Here is a 25965-nt window from a genome sequence, read left to right on the forward strand (position 1 = left end):
AGTTAGTATTTATACAACTTATTATAATGTCATATATTTTTACAATACATATATAATAATATACATAGTTCAATTATACATATATTATCCGACACACATTTTTTACAACTGACGGAAGGTTACGCTCAATCATGTTTCCGTATCACTTGTTTGCATAAAATTACATCATTTAAAGAAAATTGAAGTTTTCAAAAATAGTATTTCTTTAATATCCGTCGATAATCATTGTCAATTAAAAAAAAATATTATATCATAGAAAATAGTACGTGATTTAACAAGAGAGTAAATTCAATTTTTTCCGAACATTTTATTCGCAGAAAATATTAATTTTACTCTCGAGTTACAAAATAGATTTGCAAGGCTTATACTTAATATTGGTCACTTTGTTCATTAAATAGGTGGGATTTATTCAGTGGATTAGTTTAATTGTATCAAAATATACATATATTATCATTATTGTGGAAAATGAACGCTAATCGACTAAACATAAAACAACTAAAATAATTCAAATAAATCGTCGTAAAAGTAACTATTTCGAGTAATTGCTATTATTTAATTTTAATATTCAGATCAATATAGTGAACTATAGTCCTGAATAATATTTTGAAGCACTTATATTTTCCGGCTCGTGAAATTTAATTCAATTTTTGATTTGTTATTGTTTTCTAAAATTTAATCCATTGGACAGTTCTACTTTGACAGGCATACCAGCAAAACGGCGAAATATACAAATAGCTAATTACATTGCTTTACACATAATAAATATAAATCTCACATTCATTATAATACAGGGAAGTTTATTAATGATTGTTTTTAATAATTGAAAGATGTTTTGAAAGTGAACGGAAGTAAGTATATCCTTTAAATAGTTAGTGAATTATAAAACTTAATAGAGTTTTAAAATAAAAAAAACTAATTGTGGATAATTAATTACTTAAGTAAAAATAATTATAAGCTAGTGTTTACATAGTTTTATGACTTTCTTTCCGCCATACACGTAATAAATACATTATCTCAACAACATTATTTATTTATTTGAACTTTATCTAATGTTCAACACTAACTTTAAACTTTGTTAGCGATTTAACAGTTCACGTCATCATTAAAATATGTATTTATGTATATTATCTATAACTTTGTTAAAATTAATAATTTTTTTAACAAAATACTGTCACGTAGTTTGATAAAAAAATATGTTATTTTATCGTTTCCGAGAAGGTTCTATATGGTCATACTTTTTAATTCGTTTTTTGTCTTTTAATTCGCTCTTTTTATGGAGACAAATGATCATGGGTATCTGTACATAAGTTTAACCATCACCTATTTAGCTACCTAATGTACTGAACACGTATTTATACACAAATAATTGCATACATATTGATCTCTTGCGAACATCTATACGCAGTCATTCTATCACCAGACAAAACAAAATTAATAATATAACAGACTTTTGCAACTGAACGAATTGTCAACAATCTATGTAGAAAAAAAAAACTGATCCATCAACAATTCAGCCGTACAACACTTTCGTCGATCGGTAAACATAAAAGTCTTTCGAATGTCTACATTGCAGCAGTTTCACTTTTCAGCACGAAGCTCGAAGAGAGTCGCGCGAACCGGGCCCTCAACAAGAACAGCTCGACGACACTCGATTTTCGGCGTCGTGAGATTTAAGTGCTCGTCCTCGCTGCTCGAACTTCGAGATAAGCAGGTCTGGAGTTGGAGCGACCGTTGACTGCCGCTATTACTGCTGGATTGATTTTCCACAGCTTCTCCGGACCTCGTGCCCGATGCTCTGTCTGTACCACCGTTCAAAAGCTTCAGCGGGATGCGTTCTGAACCGCCCCGCTTCTTTGCCCTGTCAAGCAATGCACATGTTGATTGTCAGTAGTACGATAATCGAATTCGAGGCTTTCAGAATGGCTTACTTGGTGGGCAAGGTCGGACATGACCACAGTTTGAAATCAGCGCCAAACTGTTCGCCCTCTTCTATCGTCTGTGGCAGGTGTATGTTGAGAGTTTCAGGTAAAAAAATTGACGTGACGGCTCCAGCAACACTCAAGGAGCCCATCACTATGAGAGGTAATACCCTCCAGTATACCGCTAAGTGGACGATGTAGGGAAAGGTAAGCAAGCCAATGCCAGCAATGAAAGAGGCGATTCCCATCGCCTGGGACCTTAGCACCGTTGGCAATAGCTCGCCTACGAAAACGTAGAAGACGGCAAAAGATGCAGCTATACCGAACTTGCCGACCATCGCAAGTGACACGGTCACCCATACAGCATCTGATTTGCCAAACGTTGACAAATTAGAAAATTCGAAGATTCGGGTACTAATTTGCAGGTGACAAGACCAACCTTCGGGGACGAACATGCAGGACACACAAGCTACTCCACCGAGAAGCATAGTCATACACAAAACCCATCTCCTTCCTATTCGGTCCATGGCGTACCACGTAATCACGTACGATGGGATTTCGACTACTCCACCTGTTAGAATAATGAGCAAGGTGTTGTAGATTAGTTTTTGTAATGAGGTTCTGTAACAGACTTTTGACTATTTTAGGTAACAGATACTTCATTTTATAACAGATCGATTCGCGCAGTATATAACTTTGAAAGAAAGTTTGAAAAAAATGAAATAAAATAAAACAACGGTTAGCTTCATTGTGCTGGATTATCATGTCTCGTTACTTAAATAATCAGTATTTTACTGCAAGAACTTCTGTAACTAGTTTGACCTGGTAGTAAAGTCATTGACTTTACTACTTACAACTCAATGATTATTAATCTGTATTTTTCACAATTTTCATATCGGTAACACCAAAGATTCCAGAAGTTTTATAAAGCTGACACGGTCTTACAAATATTCCTATTGCAAGATGACCATTTTCAGACACTAACGAATCCTAGATAAGTACTTATTTTTTCGAACTTTACTGCTAAAATTGCTACTATTAATTCTCCCTTTCTTAATGGAAATTTACCAAGTCGACATGTACTGTATTCTTTCAATACTTTTTGCTTGATTACCTTTACCTGATATAAATTTTTTTCTACTCAACTCTATTACCGAAGAAAAATATTTCTCGATATTCCAGATATCAGATCATATGATCTGCAATACAATGACGGCTAGGCCATAAATAAGATAACAAAGTTGTTTTATTAGCATACAAATTGTTCGTCACATCCAAGCGTGCAATCTATCGCATTAATCGCTTTATTGTCAGTCGCATAAGCGTCGCATTTTTCAAATCCACTACTAAAATATCAATTTAAAATTCTTCGACTTCAATAAGCTACTTCATCGGAATTATGTAAGTAATAGAAGTTTTTAAGACATCATTTCGGTAATAAAAAATTTTGCTGCCTATTGTACTATCGCAATAAAGCTCCATCGTACGAAATGGTCTTTAAATTAGCACTGAAGTTCCATCACGCAAAAATAGCTACTACTGTAATACTGCGAACGAGACCAGCATCTCGCTTCAAAATTTAATAATTATTTCGTGTTAATTCTTTGCAACGCATTTATCTTTTAATGTTTTACAATTCCAGGACAATATAGAGTTTTAATGCGAAACGACATGAAAAAACTTACCGATAAAGAAAGCGAGGTAATCCGAAACGCCGAGATTAGTTGTGTTGTAAGACAGTCCATTATAAACTACCGCATTGGCAACCCAATCGAAGGCAAGAATAAAAAATTTTTTTCGAATATTAGGATTCTTTAAAATGTCCATCGGCGTTGCCGAAAGAGCTCCTTGCACCCTGTTCTCCGCTTCGAGATCGCCGTTAGTCACTTCGCCGGAATTCGTGCCGTTGCACGCCACTCCTTGTCTTCGCATTATCTCAAGCTAAAGTTAACGAAAAATGTCGTTGAGCGAATCGCATAAATTGAGTAAGTATAAAAATATGGTTGCATTTCACCTCCATTGTTCGAAGAAAGTTTGGTGGCACGGCTTTACCATTGACCCTTGCCATTGTTTGTACTATCACTTCCGCTTCGTCTATCCTGTTTTTACTAAGTAGCCATCTCGGAGATTCCGGAATAATCCAATAATAACTAAATAGTAAGACGAATGGCACGGAAATGGCAAGTGAAAGGCTGTACCAATGCCTTAGCAGGTAACTCTAAATGCGAAGATTGATTGTATTGGAGCAATTGCTGATGATCGCGAACGACATGACATTGAAATTACTTACTAAAAGAGCTAATAACGACATGGCTGTGGCAAAAAAAATGCATATCACCATACCGGCAAACGTCCTATACCTTGGACCCATTAGTTCCAGGGCTGAAAGCGAACGCAGGAAGTTAGCATTCGAAAGAGAAGAGTGAGCTTTTAAGACGTGCAGCGCGAGCTCACCGAGAATGAAAGGTATCTGGTAAATGGCAGGAAAAAAAAGACCATTCACGGTCCTCAGAGCAGTGTAAACGACGTAATTCGGACTAAAACTTGTTGCTATCGAGAAAATAACCTCGAAAAAGATAATCGCTAAAAAAGACGTCCTTCTGCCCCATTTGTCGGCGATCCAACCGAATACCACATTGCCGAATAGGCTACCCACGAAGAAGAACGTTGTCGACGTCGAGGGCCACCAGCTGTTGTCGCATACGAGATCTAGCTATGTAAATACAAAATTCAATTACAATGACAGCACATTCTTTCATTGCTGTAGTCGTATGCTATTCATCTTCACTCCATTTTTACAATTTCAATTATATAGGATATTTTTACCATGATTATCTCGCTAAATGTATATTTTCAGATTTCGATGTATTCGAAAATAACGTGGAATGATTTTTCGTCTTCATTTTGCGAGTACTTTGAACCCATGGAAACAACCGGAACTTCATTACAAATGAAAATTTAATTATTTAAATGTCAAAATACTAGATAATCCTTGCCTGCAAGATGTAGTATCTTATTCTCATATAAATGACCAATTATGAACTTCAAAGATACAAAATTGATCATATTCGAATTTGTCAATCAATTACGGAGGTCATAGGTGATTAATCACAAACTATCAATGTCAGGAACAATGGCAACAAATGATGTAGTTACTTTTAGTTTTTCGACTCGTCAATGTCTCTTTACCTTCAATCTCGCGAAATGAAAACAAAATCATTAACTTCGTAATTTCCAGTCGAATGTCACTCTATGTTCAAATTGCATTCTACGTCTAAGTACGCGATTGAAAAATCAAATATGAGTAAAACACGGGGTCAAAGCCGTGAGCCTTCAGCGACAGCAGGCCGAAGTACAAATGCAAGCTCGAGCGCGCGTAAAGCTCGCTCGGCTTTGACGAACGTGCGAGCGAAAGAGCTGCGTCGGACGAATCGACGTGCAGTCCGTCTCATGGCGCGGCTCGCGCACGCGTGGCTCCCACAGAGAGGTGTACATCACCCTCGCTTGACAGCAGGAACGTGGCCCCTTTTGCCTGGCTTTTGCAACGTGCAGTCACTCTCTCTCTCTCTCTCTCTCTCTCTCTCTCTCTCTCTGCACAAGTATCGCAGCTTATATACTCCGCTTTGCGTGCCACTCGAGAAATTTTATATTGCACGCAGCTCTACGCGTCTGATCAAATTTTAAACTGATTATGCGGATAAACCGAGCTTTCTCTCATCTCTGTACTCTGCGCGGCGCTATCTACTTTGCTTTCGTCAATATTTCCTTTTTCACGAACAATCCGACGACGTAAAAATACCTTGATTCTATTTTTCAACGAATAATTATATATATTTATCAAGTAGACGCGCACAAATAGCGGATCCATAAACTTCCTATCTCATTTTTCACGATTATTGGTTTTCCTCGTTACGTACGTTAGCGGTGTTTACGTCAATCGCCAGTAAACATTGCAGTAACACGTGAGTTACGTTATAAACTTGCCGAAAGTAAATTTCTTATCGACATAACTTGAGCTTCGTTGACTTCTGTGCTTTATAAGAGTATTTAGACTCACGGTCAAAATTACATGAAAACTTTATTGTTTGAACAGTTTTGGGCAACGTATTTACATAGAGAATCAGATCACCGGAAGATGTAAGCTTGACGTTTTATTCGAGACTGTGTTATTGTACACCGACGTGTACAAAGACATTTACAGTAGGTGCTGGGATTTCTTACTTTTGATCTACCTTTATTTCAACGAAAGACAGTAAGCAGAGAATATTTCGCGTGAAAAAAATTACAAAATAAAAATAAAATAATGATGCTCTTCCATATTGGCTGTTTATCGTGTTACATTTGGTCTTCATTGAGAGGTCCAAGACCGATGCACAAACTCAAGCCGATTAACAGATAAAGTAGCGTTTAGAAATGCTTGTAGCGAAACAGCGGAACGAAAGCACTGACGCAAGTGCGTAACTGCGACAGCATCGCGCTTTGAATAGCGAATACTGCGACGAGACGTATAATGACGTGCGCTTGCAGAAAAATCATTTTGAAATCTCCGCGGAATAGCATCATTGAAAAAGAGCTGAGAGGAGGGAAACTAATTCGTATTATTTTATCAAATTACTCATTCGAGCCCATAGTAATATAACGAGTTCTCGCTATTCCTATTGCAACTTGTCGACTGAATCTATCGCAAGCGTGAAGAAGGAAATAAAGAAGAAGAGAAAGAGTAGGAGTAGAGAGAAGAGAGAGAGAGAGAGAGAGTGTGTGTGTGAGAGAGGCAGACAGACAAAGAGGCCAAGTGCAGTGTGTTATGTAGAATCCGTCAAATTCGTTAGGTATACGTGAAGCGCTAATACTTAAAGCGAATGGAAGATGCGCAAGCTGATTCCAGGCAATTAATCTTCGTTAAAGGGATGGGGCGTGAAAAGACTTGTGTTATCATGCTTTTTCTTAATCGATGCACTGATTCAGAAAAAAAGGAGACAGTGGAAGGGTATAATGCAGCAACAATGAATATATAAACTTGCGAGAGAAAGGTAACGAGAACGAGATGAAAGCTCTTCTTTTTCACGACGGATAGGCGCACATAATAGCCGAGCACGCGACTTTTAGCCTAATAGTCTGAGTGGGATATACTCGATATAAATACACAGGTCTATATAAGCGAGCGACCAGATAGCCAGCAGTAAAGTAGATAATGCTGCCGCAGCCGAGACCGCGTGCGCGCATATCAAATAATACACAGAAGCTGCTTCGAGCCGCGCGCAGCCGGAGCTTCGTCACGTTCGAAGCCGCGACGATCGTCGCTTCGCGTTTCGGGAAATAGCCATCCAGTTCAATTAACGAGGAGCGATTATTTTCTCGGAAGAAAATTATTTTTACGTCGCGTGCCGCCCGAACCGCGTAGTCGCCACGGCGATCAGCTCTCATTAGCCGAGTTGTGTGCTTTTGCAGCGAGGCTGCTGTCGGGTGACGCGACGACGAAATTTTTTTGCCGTTGCCGCAATACCATAGTCTCGCGAATGCTATTGCGCGATAAGGATCGCTAATTGCGACGTCGCGAGACTGCATAATTGCCGACTTAATGAATTCAGAAAAGCTCTGCATCTTATTGCCGAACCAGCAAAGGCAATTCGAAGCTTCTATCCGTTTGGAGCGATAATTTATGTACTTACAGATTGCTCGGTAGAATATATCGATGAAAGTGCGATAGATTATTCCGCGGCTGACCGAGTTCAATTTGCATATCGAGGAATCGCTGGCATGCGAAAAGAAAAAAACAAAACTGCAAAGTTTCCAATCGAGTTTGCACGCAGCTGAATGGAAGAAACGAAGCACACAGCGCGTAGTAGCTTTTCAGACAACACCGACAGTCCCGACGGCTAGGCAATGATTGATTAGCTCGTCGCGCAAGTTAAGCTTCTTTCGGCCGAGGATGTTGCGCATTTGCCACTGGCACGATAATTGATGTACACGGCGAGCGGGAAACTTGGCGCGCAAACTGTACGAGCTGCAACGTGTGTACGCGTTACGGGGTTGACCGGAATCGCTTCTTTAGTTCTGACCTAGATTCTCAGCCGAGCGATCGCTTGCACTCTTTTCTATTTTCTTTTACTTTTATTACTTCGTTATCTTTTCTTTTCTTTAGCGTTGGCTATTAAAGTGTTTTTACGCGTAAGTGGCAGTCGAAGCATGCGCCACGCGCGTAAATTGCCGATTGCCAATGCAAGCGCTAAGATAACAGAACGATAATGAGATAAGGCTATTTGAATGATGCGAAACGAGTGACGTCTCGCGCACCACGGTAGCCAGCGACTTCGCGATCGTTTTCGCTCGTTCGCAAGCGAAAGGGAAAAGCGCGCAACTGCCGGAGAAAGAAATCGGGATGAGCGCTTCGCTGGACTTCCGAGTGTCTTTGGGGCGGAGATCAGCGGCGCGCAGCGTTGCTTCCGTGTCCCCTTGAGGCCGAACCGCTGCGGCACGCTGCATCGAAGCCGACCCGCGCCGCTGCTTTACGTCACGCAGAAGCGAAACCAGAGCGCGCGTAAATACGCGCCGCTGGTGTCAGCTGGTGTCGCTGGAGCTGCGCTGGCTCGGCTCGCGTAACGAACCTCGCAGCAGCGACACGAGAGAAAGAGAGTGAGATCGCGCGCTGGAACAAGCGTTCTGCCGCGCGCGCGCGCGCGGAATAAACCATGGTAAAACACCCACGACGTACGCGTCCTTACCACTTTGCTCGCCTATACATACATATATATGTATATATGTATATATGTATATATGTATGTATGTATGTACGTATGGCAACGTCACACACGACCGGATGCGGGGGTAGGTAAATTGGTCAGCAATTGCGCTGACGCCACGATCCGCCAGTCACTCTCTACTCGACTATATCCACGTCTCTCTCTCTCTCTCTCTCTCTCTCTCTCGTACTTCTCCAAAGGATTGCTCGTAGTACACGCGCACCCACTCCACTGTACTCGCTTTGACAACCGTGCTCGGCGTCGCCTTGTGTTACCCTCTGCTTAACTATACCTGTCGATGACCATTTGTCTCAGACCATTGCTTCCCCGGAGGCTAAATCGAGATCGATTGTTTCTGTGTGTGGCTGTGCGCACTGTCCAAGATTAATCGCGTCATCGCTCCTCAATATCGACAGGAAGACATTAATTGACCAAGCGTTCGAGGTATTGCTTCGCGCAATGTCATTTCGCGAGATCGCGAGAAGCCAATGCGTCCCAACGTAGAGGTAAACGAGAGCGCGGCTGCGCGCGGCCTCGCATGACCATCCGAAGGCACGGCGCGAACGCAATGTGTCACCGCGAGCCCGCACAGGTGAGATAATTGCCTAGGTGAGCTCTGCGCGGGACGAATCTTCGAGCGGTGTCCGGTTGCCGTGCCCCATGACGTCCGCGAGCGAGTGCGCGTCGAGAGGCGTCGAAAGCTTGCGGTGGGTCGTCACTTCCTCCTCTGTGCGCATTGACGTCCACGGAAGCGGCCACCCAGTCGCGCGAGCGCGCGCGCAACTTTCATTCCTTATTCCCTCATTACGTACTTCGTGTCGCCCCACGCGCGCGCACCGCGCGGCCTCGACCATTATCTTTTCGCGTAACGATCGACGCTGCTTGCTTAATATTCAAACGCCGAGCTGCAGCTTCACGACGGTTTGCCGTAACAACTCGAGCTTCGAGACTCGCTTTCTCCGAGCCGGCGAACTTACGCGAGAGTAAGAGCGAAGGATGCCAAGGTCTGCGCTCTCTGCAAGCTCCCGCCGCGACGAGTGCGCGTGGATAAACCGGAGCCAAGGGCCAAGGCGCGACCGTCAGCCTGAAATCCAACGCTCGACGCGCGCTCCTTCCTCGCCCGGCGAGGCGAGCGTCGTCGCGGGTAACGTTGAAACGCGCGCGCTAAACGAACGCTCGAACGAACGACCCAATGGCGTTAGCTCAGCATTCGGATCCGGAAGTCAGCTCGGTCCGATCCTCGTCGCGAGTAGTCTTTACTCGGCGCTGCTTTCCGATTACAATCGGCAAATTGCCTCGGACGGGATCGTAAATAACGTTTATCGATCATCGCGAACTAATTGACTTTTTATTGCCCCGTTGCATGCGTTCGAAATTTAGTAGTCGTTTTTCAAGAAGGCAACAGCGACGCTCCAAACGCGCCCGACGCTACGTCGTTTCGGCGTGTTCGTCATTCCTTTTTAACACACACGCCCAATTGAGCGTTTTCTCCCGCTTCGCAGATTCGATCCAAGGTTGAACTTGAGAAACGAGTGAATTTTTTCCCCGATTGTAATAGCAATCAGCAAGCTGAAAGATTTACGACGTCAGGTATTTTCTTTCTCGCGCGGACGAGAACGCATCGGTGTTTGCACTTGCATAATGTCATAATTCCTCGTGTGCCCGCGAGCCGATTGATTTTAATACTCGCTTCAATAGGCCTGCATCCTCGATACAGCGTACACTCTGGCGATTCTCTTGCGTTGATAGTCCGACGGAGAGAGAGAGAGAGAGAGAGAGAGAGAGAGAGAGAGAGAGAGAGAGAGAGAGAGAGAGAGAGATTTACACGTCGAGAATGCCGAGGATTGATATGAAAATTATCGTGATCTGGACGATTGCGTGGCCAACGCGTTTACGTAAAAAACTTAACAAAGTAGAGAAGAAAATATTGCTGCTGATATCGAATGCGAATAATGGTTTTTGAATGCCTAGTACTTATGAAAAATTTATTCAACAGTCAGAAGTTGAAGAGTGCTACTACTATCTATAGCAGTACATCTTTACAACAATAATGTTTTAATTATAACTGACAGAGGTAGATACTATTCAATGTCGATGCCATATATTCACTGCGTTTGTCAGGAAAAATAAATATATATATTTTTTGTGTGTCGATCATTCGTTTGATTTGCGGATCGAAAAAAGAAGGTCAAGCAGCGAATTGAATACCGTTGAAAGGGCATGAAGGGCACGTATTTGAAGGATATATAAAAAGCGACTACGGTGAAAGCTCTGTTATATCCAAATAGACATTGAAGCGAGTACTTGGATACTTTCGGAATGCATCGCCCGTTGTGCGTTCCCTTTTCGATCGACAAAGCGCTAATTAAAAATTCGGTTGAAAATCGTAACAACGCACTCCGTTTGATCTTCTATGTATATGCGTACGTTCAATCGCAATCGACAGCAGATGCGAGCGTAAAAAAGAAACGGTTGGAGCCAACATTTAGGAATAAGAGAAAGCTAATGGCGAGCGGAAAGCTGCTCTTGTCGAGTTTACCTCGGTGACAAGGGTGCTGTCGTAGTCTCTGTTGTCGTAGTTCCAACCCCATTTGCACTGAACGATAGGCCAACTGGAATCGCTGACCGGCGGCGGTGGCAGTCTCCTTGGGAATCGCAGCAAAGACGTGGGATTGGCCGTCGAGCCGTAAGACTCGTCGACGAAATCCAAGGGCACATCATCCCTGGCGATGTCCTCGTAGTGTCCGCCCGTGTCGGCGAAATCAGCTATACCAGGACTACTGCCGCTCGTGCCGTTATCGTAGTAACCCGCCCTCAGCCAATTCTCTATTATCGCCGTGTAATTCACGTCGTACATCAGGCACTTGGAGTACTCGCGTTTGCCGTCCGACTTGTTGCGGTACGGCAGAGATAGTGCCTTGCGATCCTCCAGACCCAGAATTCCCGTCAGATTGTCCAATTCGGGGATCCTGCACCAGTGCTCCGGTGACGCGCTCACGAACACCTGCAAGAGGTCGAAAAACCAGACCGTTTTGTCCGTTGTTCCGTCGTGACGCTAGCGTCGGCATTTACGTCGGGGAATTGCTTTGTCGCACCGGTTCTAGACGCGCTTCGAACGCCTTTCAAGCCCCGATATCCTGCCCCTTGCGTTCGGTCGCGAGACGGCTTTCTATTCGTTGTCATCGCATTTTTGCGCTGAGAAAAATGGCAAAGAATAAAGCGATATTGCGCGTCTGCCCGAAATCGCAACTTTCTACTTGCTCGGCCGATCGATCTCGCTTTTTCGTTCGCGAAAGTGCATTCAAATGCACACCCACTCGACTCCTCGGAAACTCCAACCAATAAAGCGGAATATTCAAAGCTTTCTTCGGCAATGTACACAAAGCACTTGGCGCGCCAATTGAGGTCCTGCGAATTATTGATTTGCGCGCGGCGCGGCCTTCAAAAGGTTCCTCGAGGGCTTATTCAACAAGTTTGATGCTTTGCTCGTGCCGCTTTCGAGCGCGTCCCATCAAAATTGTTTGTTTCTTCCAATTCATCGCGCGCAATATCGTGCAAATATTGGCTTCGCAGAGCCTCGTTTTCGACGAAATCCCGAATTGGCGATAAAATTGGCAAACAAAGCGAAGAGTCGTCGTAGTAAGCAAAATCTTCCGCCGCAAATCATAACGTTGCTGGAGCGAAATGGAAACGCGAGAAGAACAGATAGGAAAGATACCTGAGAGAAGGCGAGAAAGGCGGCGGGTAAGGTAGCCGGAATGCAAAGCAGATAATACATGATGTTCTGATATCTGCCCTTCTCGCCAACGTGCACCAGCACCTCGTCGAAGTCGATGGAGCTCATGGCCGTTGTTCTTGTTGCTTGTTATTTGTTGTTGTTGTTGTTGTTGTTGTTAGCCTGAGATGTCGAGGCGGCAGCGACGACGACGACGACGACGACGACAGCTATCGGCTCGCCTTGCTGGCTCCGATTCACAGCGCCGCATCTCCCGCGTGCGTCATTCCACCGAAACCCTTCGGACTAAGACTTGTCAACTCGTATTGCCACTGCTTATCACCCTTGACGGCCGACTCTCCACTCGCACTTGTTACTTGTCGCGCAAGCTTATCGCTCACCGTGTCGCGCACTCGCGAGACGCAGCGCGCGAGTCGCTCGAACGAGGAGCGCACTCGCGAAGTGAATATCAAGCCGCCTTCCTCCTTACGGATTCGCCGCTGCGCCTGGTGCGCGTTCGGTGGCGCGCGTCGCACGAGTCACGAGCGACGCTCGACTTTCGGTTCCCCGCGGCTGAGCCAGCTGCGCCCGAGCATACGTCCTTCGGTATACCTGTTGGGCACAAGCGATCAATTGTTTTTAACTCGTCGGCAAGATGCGCGCAAAGACCCGACAGTGTCGCGCTCATCCGTTTGCATCGACTGCGCCGCGCGACTCTACGTACAACTCGAGCGGAATAATCTGCGCTCGGTGCGCGTCGTCAATTACGGCCTCCAAGCGAGAGCATTCGGAGACCGAGACAAGTCACTCGGCGGAGTGCCGCGATGCGCTCGAAGCCTCCATGGAAATATTTTGACACTCGCGACCGTAAAGATCATTGTTTACGGTGATTCTTTCACCTGGCCAGAGTGAGACACGTCATTTTTCACTCGTTATTTATTGCTTCTCCACGCTTGTTACTCGGAAACTCCGGCGCTTCTAAGAATACACCCATCTCCGCGGGCATTCGTCAGATATTCTAATTGCGGCAATGGGAGCTAATAACGCTCGCGTAAAAATTCATCTCGGCGTGGAGAGAGAGAGAGAGAGAGAGAGAGAGAGAGAGAGAGAGAGAGAGAGAAATTGGTGATGTAAGCGGATAGCTCGCGTGCGCCGGAGCACGAGCGAGCGCCGCGAAGCCAAGTGGAAGCGTTGCCGCCAGCGGCAGCGAACGTGACGCGTACCTGGCGGTCGAGTGCTCGAGGCGTTTGCGAATTGACTTTAATCAGACGTCGGCCGAAAAAACGAGTGGCCCGCTGGCCTCTGTCATCGTTCTTCACTCTCGCACTCCCCCGGCCGCCCGTCGCCCGCTCGTCGCCCGCTCGTCGCCCGCTCCTTTTTCTTTCAGTTCGCCACGCTCGCAGCTTCCGCTCCCGCTGCCTCTCTGCGAACAACAAGAAACGTCGTGACTACGTTCTTTTTTCTCGTCGCTACTCCTCGCGAAGCCAGTCTCTCTTCTTTCCGACGTGCGCGCGTCTCGTCTCTATCCGCGTCTGACGCTTTTCGCGCCTCTCCCGTGCCTTATCGGCGCTCCACGATTCCAAGCCGAAAGCGAGCTCGCGTCGCGAGATTATGCACGCAGCGGACCTGGAAAACGTCCGACGCAGGTCTCTTGCCGCGCGCCACGCGGATCGCAGCGACTCAAGCTCCAATTAGTTCGCTTTTGGTATGCAGATGGAATTTCTACGATCGACATCGCGCGCCTCGATCAAACATTTTTCAAGCACGTCATCCTATTACGTTTGCTCGCTCGATCGTTCGGAAGACAATGTTTTCGCGCGCAAACAGAATTGGTGTACGGCTTTAACGGAATTTCCGATATTCGTGTGACCATACTGTCACAAGTCTGTAATGAGAGAATCGCAGAATGTAAGTGATGCGAAACTGAAAAGCCACTTGAAATTGGCTTTCGAGCAAAGCGTCAAAGCGAAATCACGTTGAAACACGGAAATATTTTTAACAATGGAAATCAAAGTTTATTTTCTATTTTTATTTTGTCATGCTAAAGCTGATTTCACGGAAAAGCTTTTATTGGCACGGGGGCATCTGTCATGAGCACAACAAATGTATCGTCTATCTCATACGAAGCATCCACGTGGAAATTTCGAGGAGAAATCCAATATTACGCGCTGTGACGCCAAGATTTCACTGATTCGAACATAAAAGTGAACAATTTAGTGTATTTGCGTGAACGCCAGCAACATAAGAAATTAATGAGATGAAAACTCGGAAGCCGAGTGCCATTCAATTAACTTGTTTCCATTTATTTTCAAAAATAAGGAGATTACAAATATGATGTTGAATTCTATTCCGACCGCAGATCATTATTTAGTTAAATATTTCAACGACACTTAAACAATTGTCTTCGTTAAATTTTCAACAAATTTCTCATTGACTGTCAGATGAAGCTATTATTCGCGCAACCTAATCCGATGGCTATGGAATAACGTCTAATCCCCATCGCATAACGTATCAATGGTAATCTCGTATACGATGCTGAAAGAACACGAGGTAACACCATTGATTTATCGAGGTATAGTTCGCAAACCTTAGTCAATGAGATTGCAGCACTTGGCACTTGAAAACGAATGAAATAAAGAAAGAGCGTTAGTCGTGTGTGCAGCGCGAGAATTCTCAAGTTACTCGAAGGCCTGGCCGGGGAAAAGGAGATAAAAGACCTTAGACGAGTTACAGGCCAGTCCACGAAAGCCGTTCGAGCTGCAAAGCCTCGGAGAGTCGAGGGGCGCACCTGCGTAAGTATACTGAAAAGGATATCGGATGCGCTGTTTCGCCCGGGATACGGGCACGAGGTGGCACGCGACGAGCGCTCGGCCGGAATCGGGACGGACTACTAGCGGGAAAGCGTGGCGCAAGCGCAGTTTTTCAGGCGCGCGCGCTCTCCTCGCGCATGCAAATCGCGAGCACGTGCGTGACGCACTCGCTCGCTGGACTCTCCGCGCGCCTTTGCGAGAGTAAGCCCCGCGGGACGCACGTGCGCTGCGTGTGTATACGTGCAATCGCGCCGTGCCATTGATTGGAAAGCGCGCTCGCCGCGCGTCGCAACGCCCGCGGCTGCGGCCGTTGTTCTTTGCCGCGATCGACGCCGACGTCAATTCGGTAAAGCGATCGACGCTCGCTTATCGCTAATTGATTTTCCCTTCGGATCGTCGAGCGCCGAGTCTGCGGCTTTAATCGATCGTTAATGAACCGCGATAAAATCCGACGAATCATACCGACCATTTTGATTTTCGACTTGTTCGCCAATTCATAATTATTTAAATGTATTTTAATGAAGACATTTATTAGTTTTGACGAGTCTTGCGCAGTTGCGAAAAGACGCGCACGTCAGCAGCTAGTACACAACTTATTCGCGCGTAACTTCAACGTGTTATTAGAATTTCAAAATCAAAGTCACATTGGCAGCGAGTCAAATCAATTTTTCAATATCTCGGGAATAAGACGTGTTTTTTCAAAGCCGACAATCTCAAGCTGATTAATCCGACGTCTTGCTCGTACGATTTAACGCCACTGCATTGGAGAACTAAGTACCTCCAAGTGGCAAATAAACATACTTAGTGCGTGTTCGTGACAGATGGCATTTCAATGTAGCACGTCGATAAACAAGTCAAACGCTAAAGGACTCGATTAAATGCATGCTGCTTCGGTACACAATGAAAACATAAAAAGTAATACTTATGCGCGTGGCTGTCAATTGGTCAGCTCTCCCGTTACGCGAACGATAACGATAATTATCCGAGGAAGGTGCGACGGTAGCTTTAGGTGCGTATACGATCGCAGACTGCGAGATCAGAGGGAGCCGAAAAGTCTCAGTCGCGGACCGCGCGGTGCAGCGGCTAATCGACGCGATCGTTTCTCGTGCATGTAAGCGCGCGCGGGTGCGCACTCCCGACTGCGACCGCCGGGGTGCGTGGTCCATATCGCGCGCGCGTCGGCCGCGTCGACGCGCGCCAAAAGTAAATCGCGAATTCTCCGCGGAAAAGAGAAAGAAGAGGGACGAGCGGAATCGGCGGATTATTGCGCCGGCGCTTACGACCGATCGGCCGTTTAAAAGCCCTCGCGACGGCGAATGGCGCTGAGCTTTCATCGCGATGAAGATGCATCGATAAATGAGCTTTTAATACCCGGCGCCGCTGAATCGCGGCCTTTTTCGTTTCGCTTTTAATCCGGATTCCAAGTGCACGCGATCCATTTTTTTTTTGCGAGGCGAGGCCGTGATTAGCAAATTTTCGTCGACGCCCGAGAGTTCGACTCGACGGATTGTGCGCTCTTAAAGATGCGCTCGGTTATTAAAGAGAACACAAACAAGCAAACAAACGAGGCTACCGGCAATTTGTATTGCGATTGTCGTGCGACATAATTACCTTTCAATCAGAAGCATGCGATCATTTCAGCGATAAGGCCTGCAAACGTCATGGTGAATCAATGACATGAATTCGCTATTGAATGGGACTGCTGGAAAGCAATCGTAGACGCGCGATCGGATGGCGTAAAAATGCCTGACACACGCCAATAAGCAGATCGATTAGAGTGGCTTATTTATACATCCAAGGGAATGAAAACGAGCGGCAGTCACTGTGAGCGGCACAACTTTACTATTTTATTGTCGCACTCGATTACATCCGCGCGAGCGCGCAGTCATGTCACCTGGTCGACACTCGGAACGATATATACTTTTCATTGAGAATATCCGTTGCGCGGCAGAGCAGCGACTCGAGTCGGTCAGTTGCGAAGATGCGCAGCGTATTGTTTGTTAAAGAGAGCGAGAGAGAGAGAGAGAGAGAGAGCCGGGAGCGCGCGCGGGCCGCGCGAACTCGCAACTGGCAGGTTTAACAACAACGTATGGAGACGCTGGCATAGAGCTTTAGAGAGGCAGGCGCGTGCGCTCTATCTCTCTCTCTCTCTCTCTCCCTCCCTCTCTCTCTCTCTTGCTCTCCGTCTCGCGTGCAAAAGCATGCTTGCTTCGCTTTAGCTCTCCCGTTTCGTTGTGGGCTCGTTACAATTACGACCACGTCGCTCGTAGAGCAAACAATGTCTTGTGTACCGCGCATAATCGTCGACCATTCCGGAGCTTGCGCGAGGTGTGTATCTCTCTCTACATCTTCTTCGATGTAACACTCTCGCATAATGTCTTTCCAGGCACAAAGTCTTTCCTTGCGATTAATCCAAGATTCGCGCCATGTTTTGGCATCGCAATGTCAGCTTGAGCATCGCTAATGAACTGGACAATCCAAACAGCTTGTTTATTTCCATTGGGATATTTCGATCTAAAGACGTGAGAATATGTAATGACGCGCCGATTGGCCTATCGAGCTTTTCAAGAATGCGTCCCCATCTTTATTCGGCAGCTTACGTTTTTTTTACGATTTACTTTTAACTCGACTTTCCGAATGTTGCTGTTAAAAGAATAATTCAATTAAACTCAATTCTATTGAGAACGTAATTGTCAATCGAATTGAGAAAATAGTATTTTGACTTTTTTTTATAGTACGTATACTTCATGTTTAAATCATGAGTAGATTTATCAATTGATATTAATACGAGTTGATTTCCACGCTAAAAGCATTATTTTAACTGTAGAAGCCTATTGCTTGTGGTAACTTTCAAACAAATCTAGTTTCATAATACTGCTCGTGCTGCACAATGACACTGTCGCCAAACTTTCATTTAGCACTTTGGCGATTAATCCGAAACTTTCTCTTGACTTGACACAATCAGCAAATTAATGTGGCAAAAAAGCAGAGACTGTTAAAATATCTTGATTTACATCTTATCCGAACGAAATGAAGAGGAAGTTTATCATTAAGCGTTTAAGCTTCAACTTCAAATAGATTACACGTAAAGCACTCGAATGATAAACAACCCGAGAGGCGTGATGTCTGTTTATCGTTCTGGCGAACGAAGATCTCGAAAAAGCGCTGCAAGCCAAGGACTCGTGGACTAGAGCAACCGGACAAGACGGACCGGCGAAAATAGCGCGTGCACGGCATCGGCTAATTGTTCGAGAGCGCGCAATTGCAGGTTGGCGGTACGCGTGTGCGCGCCTCGAAAAAGAAAAAAAGCCCAATGAAAATAAGCTCGTATCTTCGATTAGGGAGCCCCTAAACTATATGCTTCGAGCACGAGGCAGGAAGTGTCGATCAAGCCGCGCGTCACACACGGTATCTCTCTCTCTCTCGCTCTCTCTCGCTCTCTCTCTCTCTCTCTCTCTCTCTCTCTCTCTCTCTCTCTCTCTCCGCTATCCATGCACATATGCGTGTCCGTCTTTTTCTCGCGCGTGCTGTGTGTTGCGACTACGTGTGCTTGCGCGATGAAGAAAAGTTCTGAAATCGCGACTGCGTCTTCTTGGGGACCACAGACCAAGCTTCCGGCGACTGCTCTATTAGGCCACGACCGACTAATTTGCCCTCTCTCTCTCTCTCTCTCTCTCTATCTCTATCTATAAGCCCCACCAGTACTACTACTGCTCTTCGCCGTCGTGTCGTACGTGTGTATAATGCGCTTATCCGTCTGCGTGAGCTGGTCGCGATCGTGATGCTATAGGGCCACTCGGAAGTTCGCTGGAAGTCGGCACAGACCTCTTCAGCAGAATCAATCGAATCACCATGCCAAGCTACATCCGCTCGTCCTTAGCTTCTCCAGGCTCGCACACATGTATTTGCCTCAATTTCGCGTATGGGCACCACTTTTTTTCCCCGCCCGTTCGGGTGTGCAGCGTCGAGTGATAATTCGTTTTCGCGGATTTCAAACGAGTGTATGCGCGCGCGCGCGTGTGTGTGTGTGTGTGAGTCGCGCGCGCGATCGCACCGATTTCGCCAAAAAGGCCTGATTGCCGTTGATTTGATGGAAAGAATGTCATTCGATTTGCCGTCACCGGTCGGCGCTTAATTGGACCTTGCCCGCTACTACGGCTGCTTTTTTTTTTTCTTTTTTATCATCGCCTCCCGTGGAATTTCGCCATTTGCATACGCTGCAGCTGAAATCCCGTTATTTTATTATATACACGTGCCCGCGACTGATTGCTTTATGGAGCGGTCGTTGCGCGATTGATTTGTCTATCCTCGTTGACTGGGCGAAGCTGTAGCTTTCTGCAACAGCCCTGGAGATTGTTGCGTGTGCGACATTTTGAAAAGCTATATATGTTAAGCCGGATAATTGTCGCGCGAATGAATCGTAGCAAAGTGTGAACATGAAACTCGAGGCGGGCGTATTATGAGTCAGGCAAAGGCGCAAACTCCACTTTCCGGATTACAAGTCATGCATATTTATGATGTTTTATACACTCTGGCATAATGCAATCAAGATTGAAAGTCACCGTACAACATACTTTGGATATAATTTATTAATGCATTCGCGGTTGTTCAACTCACGGATTCCGACGTATAATCGAGCGCGCGGTAACTTTGAAGGTGACTCGAACAATTACAAGGAGCTTTCGCAAGTGAGAGCTGGCTCTGTCGCGAGCGACGTTCGCACGGTAAAGCCTTCTCTGTCTTTCGTGCAGTACTTACCTTTCGGAAAGTTCGATCCGCCGCCTCACTTCGCCGACCTTCCCTCGCTGCCCGTTGCGCTCTTATACTCGCAGTTCGATTTTGCGTTCGTCCTCGCCTCGCACATCTTGAGATTCTCTCAAGAGCGCCTCGTATGTTCTTCGCTGCGAAATGATATCAGTCGTCGTGGCGTTCGCTCGTCGTCACTGTCATTCTCCCTCGCAGCCTTTACAGTCCCATCGCCGAAACAAGGAATAGCCGAAGGACACGCGTACAAGGACAAAATCACTGGCTGTTTACGAGAAACATTCTACACGGCGCGCAACTTGTCGAGCGAGCGCTACGATCGAAGACGAAACCGCTGCTGCGTTGCATTAAGGATTGCCGGCGACCGAGCGGGAGAGCGAGTCATAGGTGCGCACAAGCTGACGGATTAATTTTTCTCTTTTTTATATGTATATTTTCCTCGCAGGCACAGCGTCTCCCTGTCGGCTCCGTTCTTATCGTTCAAACGCGCCTCTTCCGACCGAAAGCTCGCGCTGCCAAAAAGTCATGTATATCCTAGCTGTGAGCGCGTGCGGCTAAGATAGTAGCAGCGTCCATCGCGGGCTGTGATACTGAATCACTGATAAACAGAATAAGAGAGAGAAAGAGAGTGTAAAGCTCTGGTGGAGGGGTAGCATATCCTATTCCGTCCTCGTAAGCTATCATTTTGAATTCCCCTTCCCTCTCTCTCTCTCTCTCTGTCACTCACCGATTGTGTCACTCTCTTGCTTATTCGCTCGCTCGCACTATACCTTGTCGTAGTGTATATCCCCCTTTCCTCGAGGCCCTCATCAGCGTCACAGTCACTCTCGACTATTAATATAAAAGAGGGTTCCTCGACACTGTGCACGGTAATTGTACTCTCTGGCCGTATAGTTCGTTCTCTTTCCATCTCCGCGCGCCGATTCATATACTATACACACACGCGCGCGAGCGTAGCCACTTTAGGGCCATACGAGCTTTTTTCCGAGTTCCAGGGGGTTGGCAAGCTTGCGCCTGAAAAGACGATACTGCTTGTACTCTTTCCTTTTACGAAAATCTTCTAATACGGTTTCGAGTGTCACATTATCCTAAGAGCTAAATGAAATGCACGTGCCAGCGAGAACGATGTTCGATAGAGCCTCATCACAGCAATACCCTACATCAATCGGATATTTCATACATTCCTACAATCATGCTCTTCGGATTTGCTTGAAACGTTAGAGCTTCATTTTACTGTTCAGATGATTAAAATTTAATGAGATTCCAATTCAATTATTCCTTTTTTTCGTAATCAATTACGTATAGACATAAAAATATTCCTTGAAATCTAATTAATTTTATAATTTTCATACTTTTTTCTCTTGTAATGAACCACTGTACTCACGTTATTGCGCAAGTAGAGTGTTATCGAAAAAGATAATAATAACTTTACGTAGAAATTCAGATGAGGTCTTTATACTACAGCGACAGCTTTTAAAGTGCTTGAAGTCAAGATTGATAAAGTTAGATTGGGTAAAGAAATATGAAGAGAGGATCACAAAGTTGCCAAGGTTGATACGTTATTTTGATCATAATAAACTGAAAGGTATTACAGTACGCGCGTCATTATTTTAAGAAATGTTCTTTTTTTATTATTTTCCGTTCTGAAGTTTTATTTGTTTTCAGATTATTCTGAAATTTATGTTAACCGAAGTAACACCCCCTCTCCCTCCTTCTCCCTCCGAAAGCATAAACAAGGAGTCTGCCATTCGAAATTCAAGAGGATTTAACTTTCGTTAGGGGCTTTCGTTATTTGTTTTCTTTACTATACGTAGGGAGTGGTTTGAGTTGTATTTTCTTTGTAAACTATATAGTTGTTGATTTATGCATGTACTAGATACGTTCGTTTTATCAATATATTCTGTGAATGAAATTTATTAGTGATTACAATATTAAATAAAATATAACTTAAACCTGATCTACTTATTGGGATAAACTCTTACATGCCATAATCAATGATTTCTTAATCTTATTAAATAAACATTTCAGTTTATATCAACTTATATAGTAATTAAAAGTATTTATTACTTTATTCATATTTGATTAGATCGATTTATTATATTCGATGTACGTACGATATGTTTGAAATTCCTATATTTCAATTTGCTTTTACCTTTTGAGGCAGATTGAAAAAACTTAGATTTGTGAAATTTGTCTAAATATTAAATAAATCACTTAATGTATAAGAGTATTCAAAAGATACCCAAAACAAAACTCTTTCCAGGTATTCCATTTTAGTTGGCCAGATACAGAAGCTCCTCCATGGTAATTTACAGCGTCGAAGCCGCCAGGCAAGAGTTTACACCCCAAGGAAGGGGACTGCACTTAAACCGTGATTAAAAAAAAATATTAATTAAAAGTACCTAAAAAATTAATACGATATATCGCATGATCTTATCCAATAGCTTCATCCTAATTATGAAGAGCACGTGACAATAAATATTGCTGAAACAAAATATCCGAGTCACGCATATCTCATTTTTGACAAATGTGAAATGTTTAGTATACGAATAGTATTCACTGCTTTTATAGAATAACATTTTACGTATTTAATAACGTATAAGCGTAAATAATATTATACTTTAGTTTTTTATCAATGATTATAGGAATTATAAAGTATTGAAATGACTTATAAAATTATTGTCTGTAATTTCACATGCGAAACATATCATTTATTTATAAGTGATTTAATGGATTATTTTAGAGAATAATTTCGTAAAACAATCAATTGTAGCTGATGAAAATTATGCAATCTATTCTGTAAGCATATTCCATATTTTATCGCGAATATATGAATAATCTCATTAAAAATTAACTTTTAAAATAATATCTACAAAATATTCGTTTATAATAATAGACTTTTATTTAAAATCTGGCAAAATATTCAAACGAAGTAGTTCTTTAATACAGGAAGGAATATTTTCAATTGAAACTATTTCATAATTATTCATTTACGTTAGAATCTTCAAAATTACTCCTAATTCATAATCCTAAGGCTATATGTTTAAGCCGTATACACTATAATCGTTCCATAATTATTAAAAATATTGATGCGTACATTATTTAGATATAACGTTTTCCTCCCGCAGTTCGTAGCTTTTCAACATCTTTCAATTTAAATTCATAAACAAGTCTGTGATGTAGGTTTTTCAAAAATACCAAGTTGTGCTGTAGTAATCATAAAACCAGTAAAATTAAGTAATTTAAACGCCGGTATAGTGCTAAGCTACTAAAATTGTAAGACAACTTGTCGATTCTCAAGCATGTACGATAATGTTAAGAAGCGTGTTCTTTATTATAAAAAAGCATACTTATTGTCAACACATTGACGCAAGGCTTATTTAGTTGACATAAATACGATTGATGGTCAAAAATGTTATATAGCACCTTTCGCGCCATCTAGCATTTAAGAATAATACTACTAGTGCAATCTGCGCCGAGATTGCCGAAAAGTCTTCTGCTAAACGAGATTCTGCTTATTTACTCGCCGTATGTAAAAATTGTACACAAATATAGTTATTGTGGTTGCAAATAACTTTCTCAACATGGCAACATTAAGAAATTTGACGCCGAAATTTTTTCTTAATCCCATTGAATCCCTAATCAAAGTCAGCACTACTCTCTCAGGTTTGAAATCTTCATTAAATAGATGTTAAAATAGGTTATTTTACTTGCAAAGATAGTTCAAATTTATTTTTTCGAATATATCAATAATATCTTGATATATTCGCATGATATAACATATATAATACATCTATGCAATTAAATTTAATATGTAAATCTGAAGTATAGCATTATTTTATAATTTCAGTACCTTGTCGTTATGCCTCTAAAAAAACGGCTGGCGCTGGAAATAAAAATGCTGGAAATGCTAGAGCCAAACATAGGGGCTGGAAGAGACAAGATGGTGCCATAGTAACAGCAGGAACTATCTTGGCTACTCAAAATAAAACGCGTTGGCATCCTGGTCTCAATGTAATTGAAATCTATTCATTTAATGTATGGAAAAGTTATCAACTATATCAAAATAAAAATAAATTCAATTACAGGTTGGATTTGGAAAAAATGGTACTTTGCATGCACTGGTTTCGGGTAAAGTAGTTGTAACATGTGAAAAAATTGATCCAAACTGGGATCATACATGGATTCAAAGAAATTATGGTGAGGAGAGGAAAAATCAAGTGATTTACAAAAAACATTGGAATGTCATTCCAGAACCTCAACATAGAACATTCAAATTATTGGATAAAATATAATGTGAGGCTTCTGGCAATGTTGTAAAATTTAATATATTTTCTAAGTTTAATAAATGTAATGTGTTTAGTCTTTGTACAATTGGTCTAAATATCTCCCATTGACGAATCTGCCCATCTGCTTGAAAAGTAATCAATATTTTTACCGTCTTCAGAAAGAGTAGCAAAAACTACAATCTTTCTTACATGACTGCCCATGCGACTGAATGCTACAAGCTCTGGTACAGATATTTCTTCATTTCTATTTTTACAATGAATTAATAGCTGAGAATGAAACATTATAGGATCACCTGAAAACAATTATAATATTGTATTGTAATCATTGAAGCCCGATAGTACTTTTCTTAAAAATATTTTTAGTTACCCGGATATGCTAAAAAATCACAGCCAAACTTTTGTCCAGTTGATACAAAGTAACCTTGATCCCAAAAATCCTTAAATACTCTATATCTAAAGGATTCTTCCTCAGAAGAAGGATAATTCCAATTTTCAACTTTGATTGCATCAGTATGCCATGGATAAGCTAAAAAGAAATTATGTTTTATCAATTAGTACTTAGTCAATTTTTATTTTTTAATTTAATTTTCATTAAATGTACAATACCCGTTGGTGTTTGTATTAATGCATCTTGTTTTTCTAACTTTGGTAACTTAGCTAATTCTTCTTCCAATAATGCATCTCTGTCAATTTCTATACTGTCTAATGATTTTCTTGTTTCACTGTCAAGTGGCTTTTTCAAATTCTTTTTTGTAATGTGCAAACCTAATATTTTTCTTCTTTTACCTTCAACAATATTATCCATTACAGAAATGATCTAAAATACAACAAAAAGATAGATATGTTCAATTTATTTTTCAATATATAATAAATAAAGCAAAGAAAGTAAGACTCACTTGAGTTCTTCGTTGATCGACTAAACATTGTTGCTGCTCTATAAATAATTTATTTCTATACTCTTCAAACTTCTGTTTCAATGACTCAGTTGGTGTTTCTCTTAACATAGGTTGTTGAATCATTCGCACTACACCTTTATCTAACAAGAGTTTGGCTTCTTCAGGATGCAAGAGCATTGGAAGCCCAAGAAGAATATCTTGTCTTGGTTTTTTTGCAATACAACCAATACAATCACCTAATATTTTATATTTCTGCCTTAACTTAAGCCAATCTATAATAAATTATTACAATGATTCAATTAAAAAATAAACAAAAGTTTAATCCTTAAATATATAAATATTAACCATCAGCACTCCAAATAAAAATTTCTGATCCAGAAAGTATTAAATCAATTTTCATATCATTATTCACGTCGTTTTTGGTGTCATCCATGACTATGATAAGAGCTCAAGGTATTTATTAAAATTACCTTACTATTGAAAATACCTTTATGAAGAATAACAAAACAATTGTGTTTTAAAAATTTGAAAAATCATATTATATTTATATTTTTCATAACCTTACCGTGATACAAATTTTCAGGTAAAATGAATAATCAATCAATATTAACAAGATTATTTTTATATCAAATAAACAAGCATGCCGGCGTTATAAAAACTAGTGAGTGTAGAGTTCTCCTTAATAAAAATAAGTCAAAATACAACAGCAATCTTTTCTCAAACAAAATACATCATATATAGTAAAGTCTGCCAGATGTCGCCACCATCTAGCTTTGTAAGTACGTTTTATTTCTCTCTCGGTTCAACGGTATATTCGTTTTCTGTCTCTTTT

The 25965-nt window shown here is 42.7% G+C and overlaps 3 protein-coding genes across 6 annotated transcripts; 1 reads left to right on the plus strand and 2 right to left on the minus strand.

Moving 5' to 3' along the window:
- Positions 1-66: 66 nt before the first annotated feature.
- Positions 67-20497, minus strand: LOC131663440 (organic cation transporter 1-like). 4 transcript variants are annotated; one of them, XM_058933849.1, is made up of 11 exons: positions 19943-20497; positions 13598-13797; positions 12378-12986; positions 11199-11663; positions 4374-4632; positions 4210-4301; positions 3934-4137; positions 3605-3860; positions 2359-2490; positions 1929-2286; positions 67-1858 (listed from the first exon to the last, which is right to left on the minus strand). In XM_058933849.1, the coding sequence occupies exons 3-11, from the start codon at positions 12501-12503 to the stop codon at positions 1579-1581; spliced, it is 2172 nt and encodes a 723-aa protein (XP_058789832.1). In that variant the 5' UTR covers positions 12504-12986; positions 13598-13797; positions 19943-20497; the 3' UTR covers positions 67-1578. The 4 variants fall into 4 exon arrangements, with proteins under 4 accessions (XP_058789832.1, XP_058789834.1, XP_058789835.1 ...); XM_058933851.1 differs by lacking the exon at positions 19943-20497 and adding an exon at positions 16796-17215; XM_058933852.1 differs by lacking the exon at positions 13598-13797.
- Positions 20498-23429: 2932 nt separating this feature from the next.
- LOC131663529 (large ribosomal subunit protein bL27) lies at positions 23430-24325 on the plus strand. Its single transcript, XM_058933989.1, has 3 exons — positions 23430-23614; positions 23799-23962; positions 24037-24325. Exons 1-3 carry the CDS (start codon positions 23533-23535, stop codon positions 24241-24243), a joined length of 453 nt encoding a protein of 150 aa, XP_058789972.1. The 5' UTR covers positions 23430-23532; the 3' UTR covers positions 24244-24325.
- LOC131663528 (tRNA-splicing endonuclease subunit Sen34) lies at positions 24252-25873 on the minus strand. The gene is made up of 6 exons (XM_058933988.1): positions 25699-25873; positions 25479-25620; positions 25134-25405; positions 24844-25054; positions 24605-24763; positions 24252-24530 (listed from the first exon to the last, which is right to left on the minus strand). Exons 2-6 carry the CDS (start codon positions 25564-25566, stop codon positions 24328-24330), a joined length of 933 nt encoding a protein of 310 aa, XP_058789971.1. The 5' UTR covers positions 25567-25620; positions 25699-25873; the 3' UTR covers positions 24252-24327.
- Positions 25874-25965: the final 92 nt, after the last annotated feature.

Source organism: Phymastichus coffea, unplaced genomic scaffold (assembly GCF_024137745.1).
Source record: "Phymastichus coffea isolate CEN01 unplaced genomic scaffold, Cenicafe_Pcof_1.1 PCOF00036, whole genome shotgun sequence".
Lineage (NCBI taxonomy): Eukaryota > Metazoa > Arthropoda > Insecta > Hymenoptera > Eulophidae > Phymastichus > Phymastichus coffea.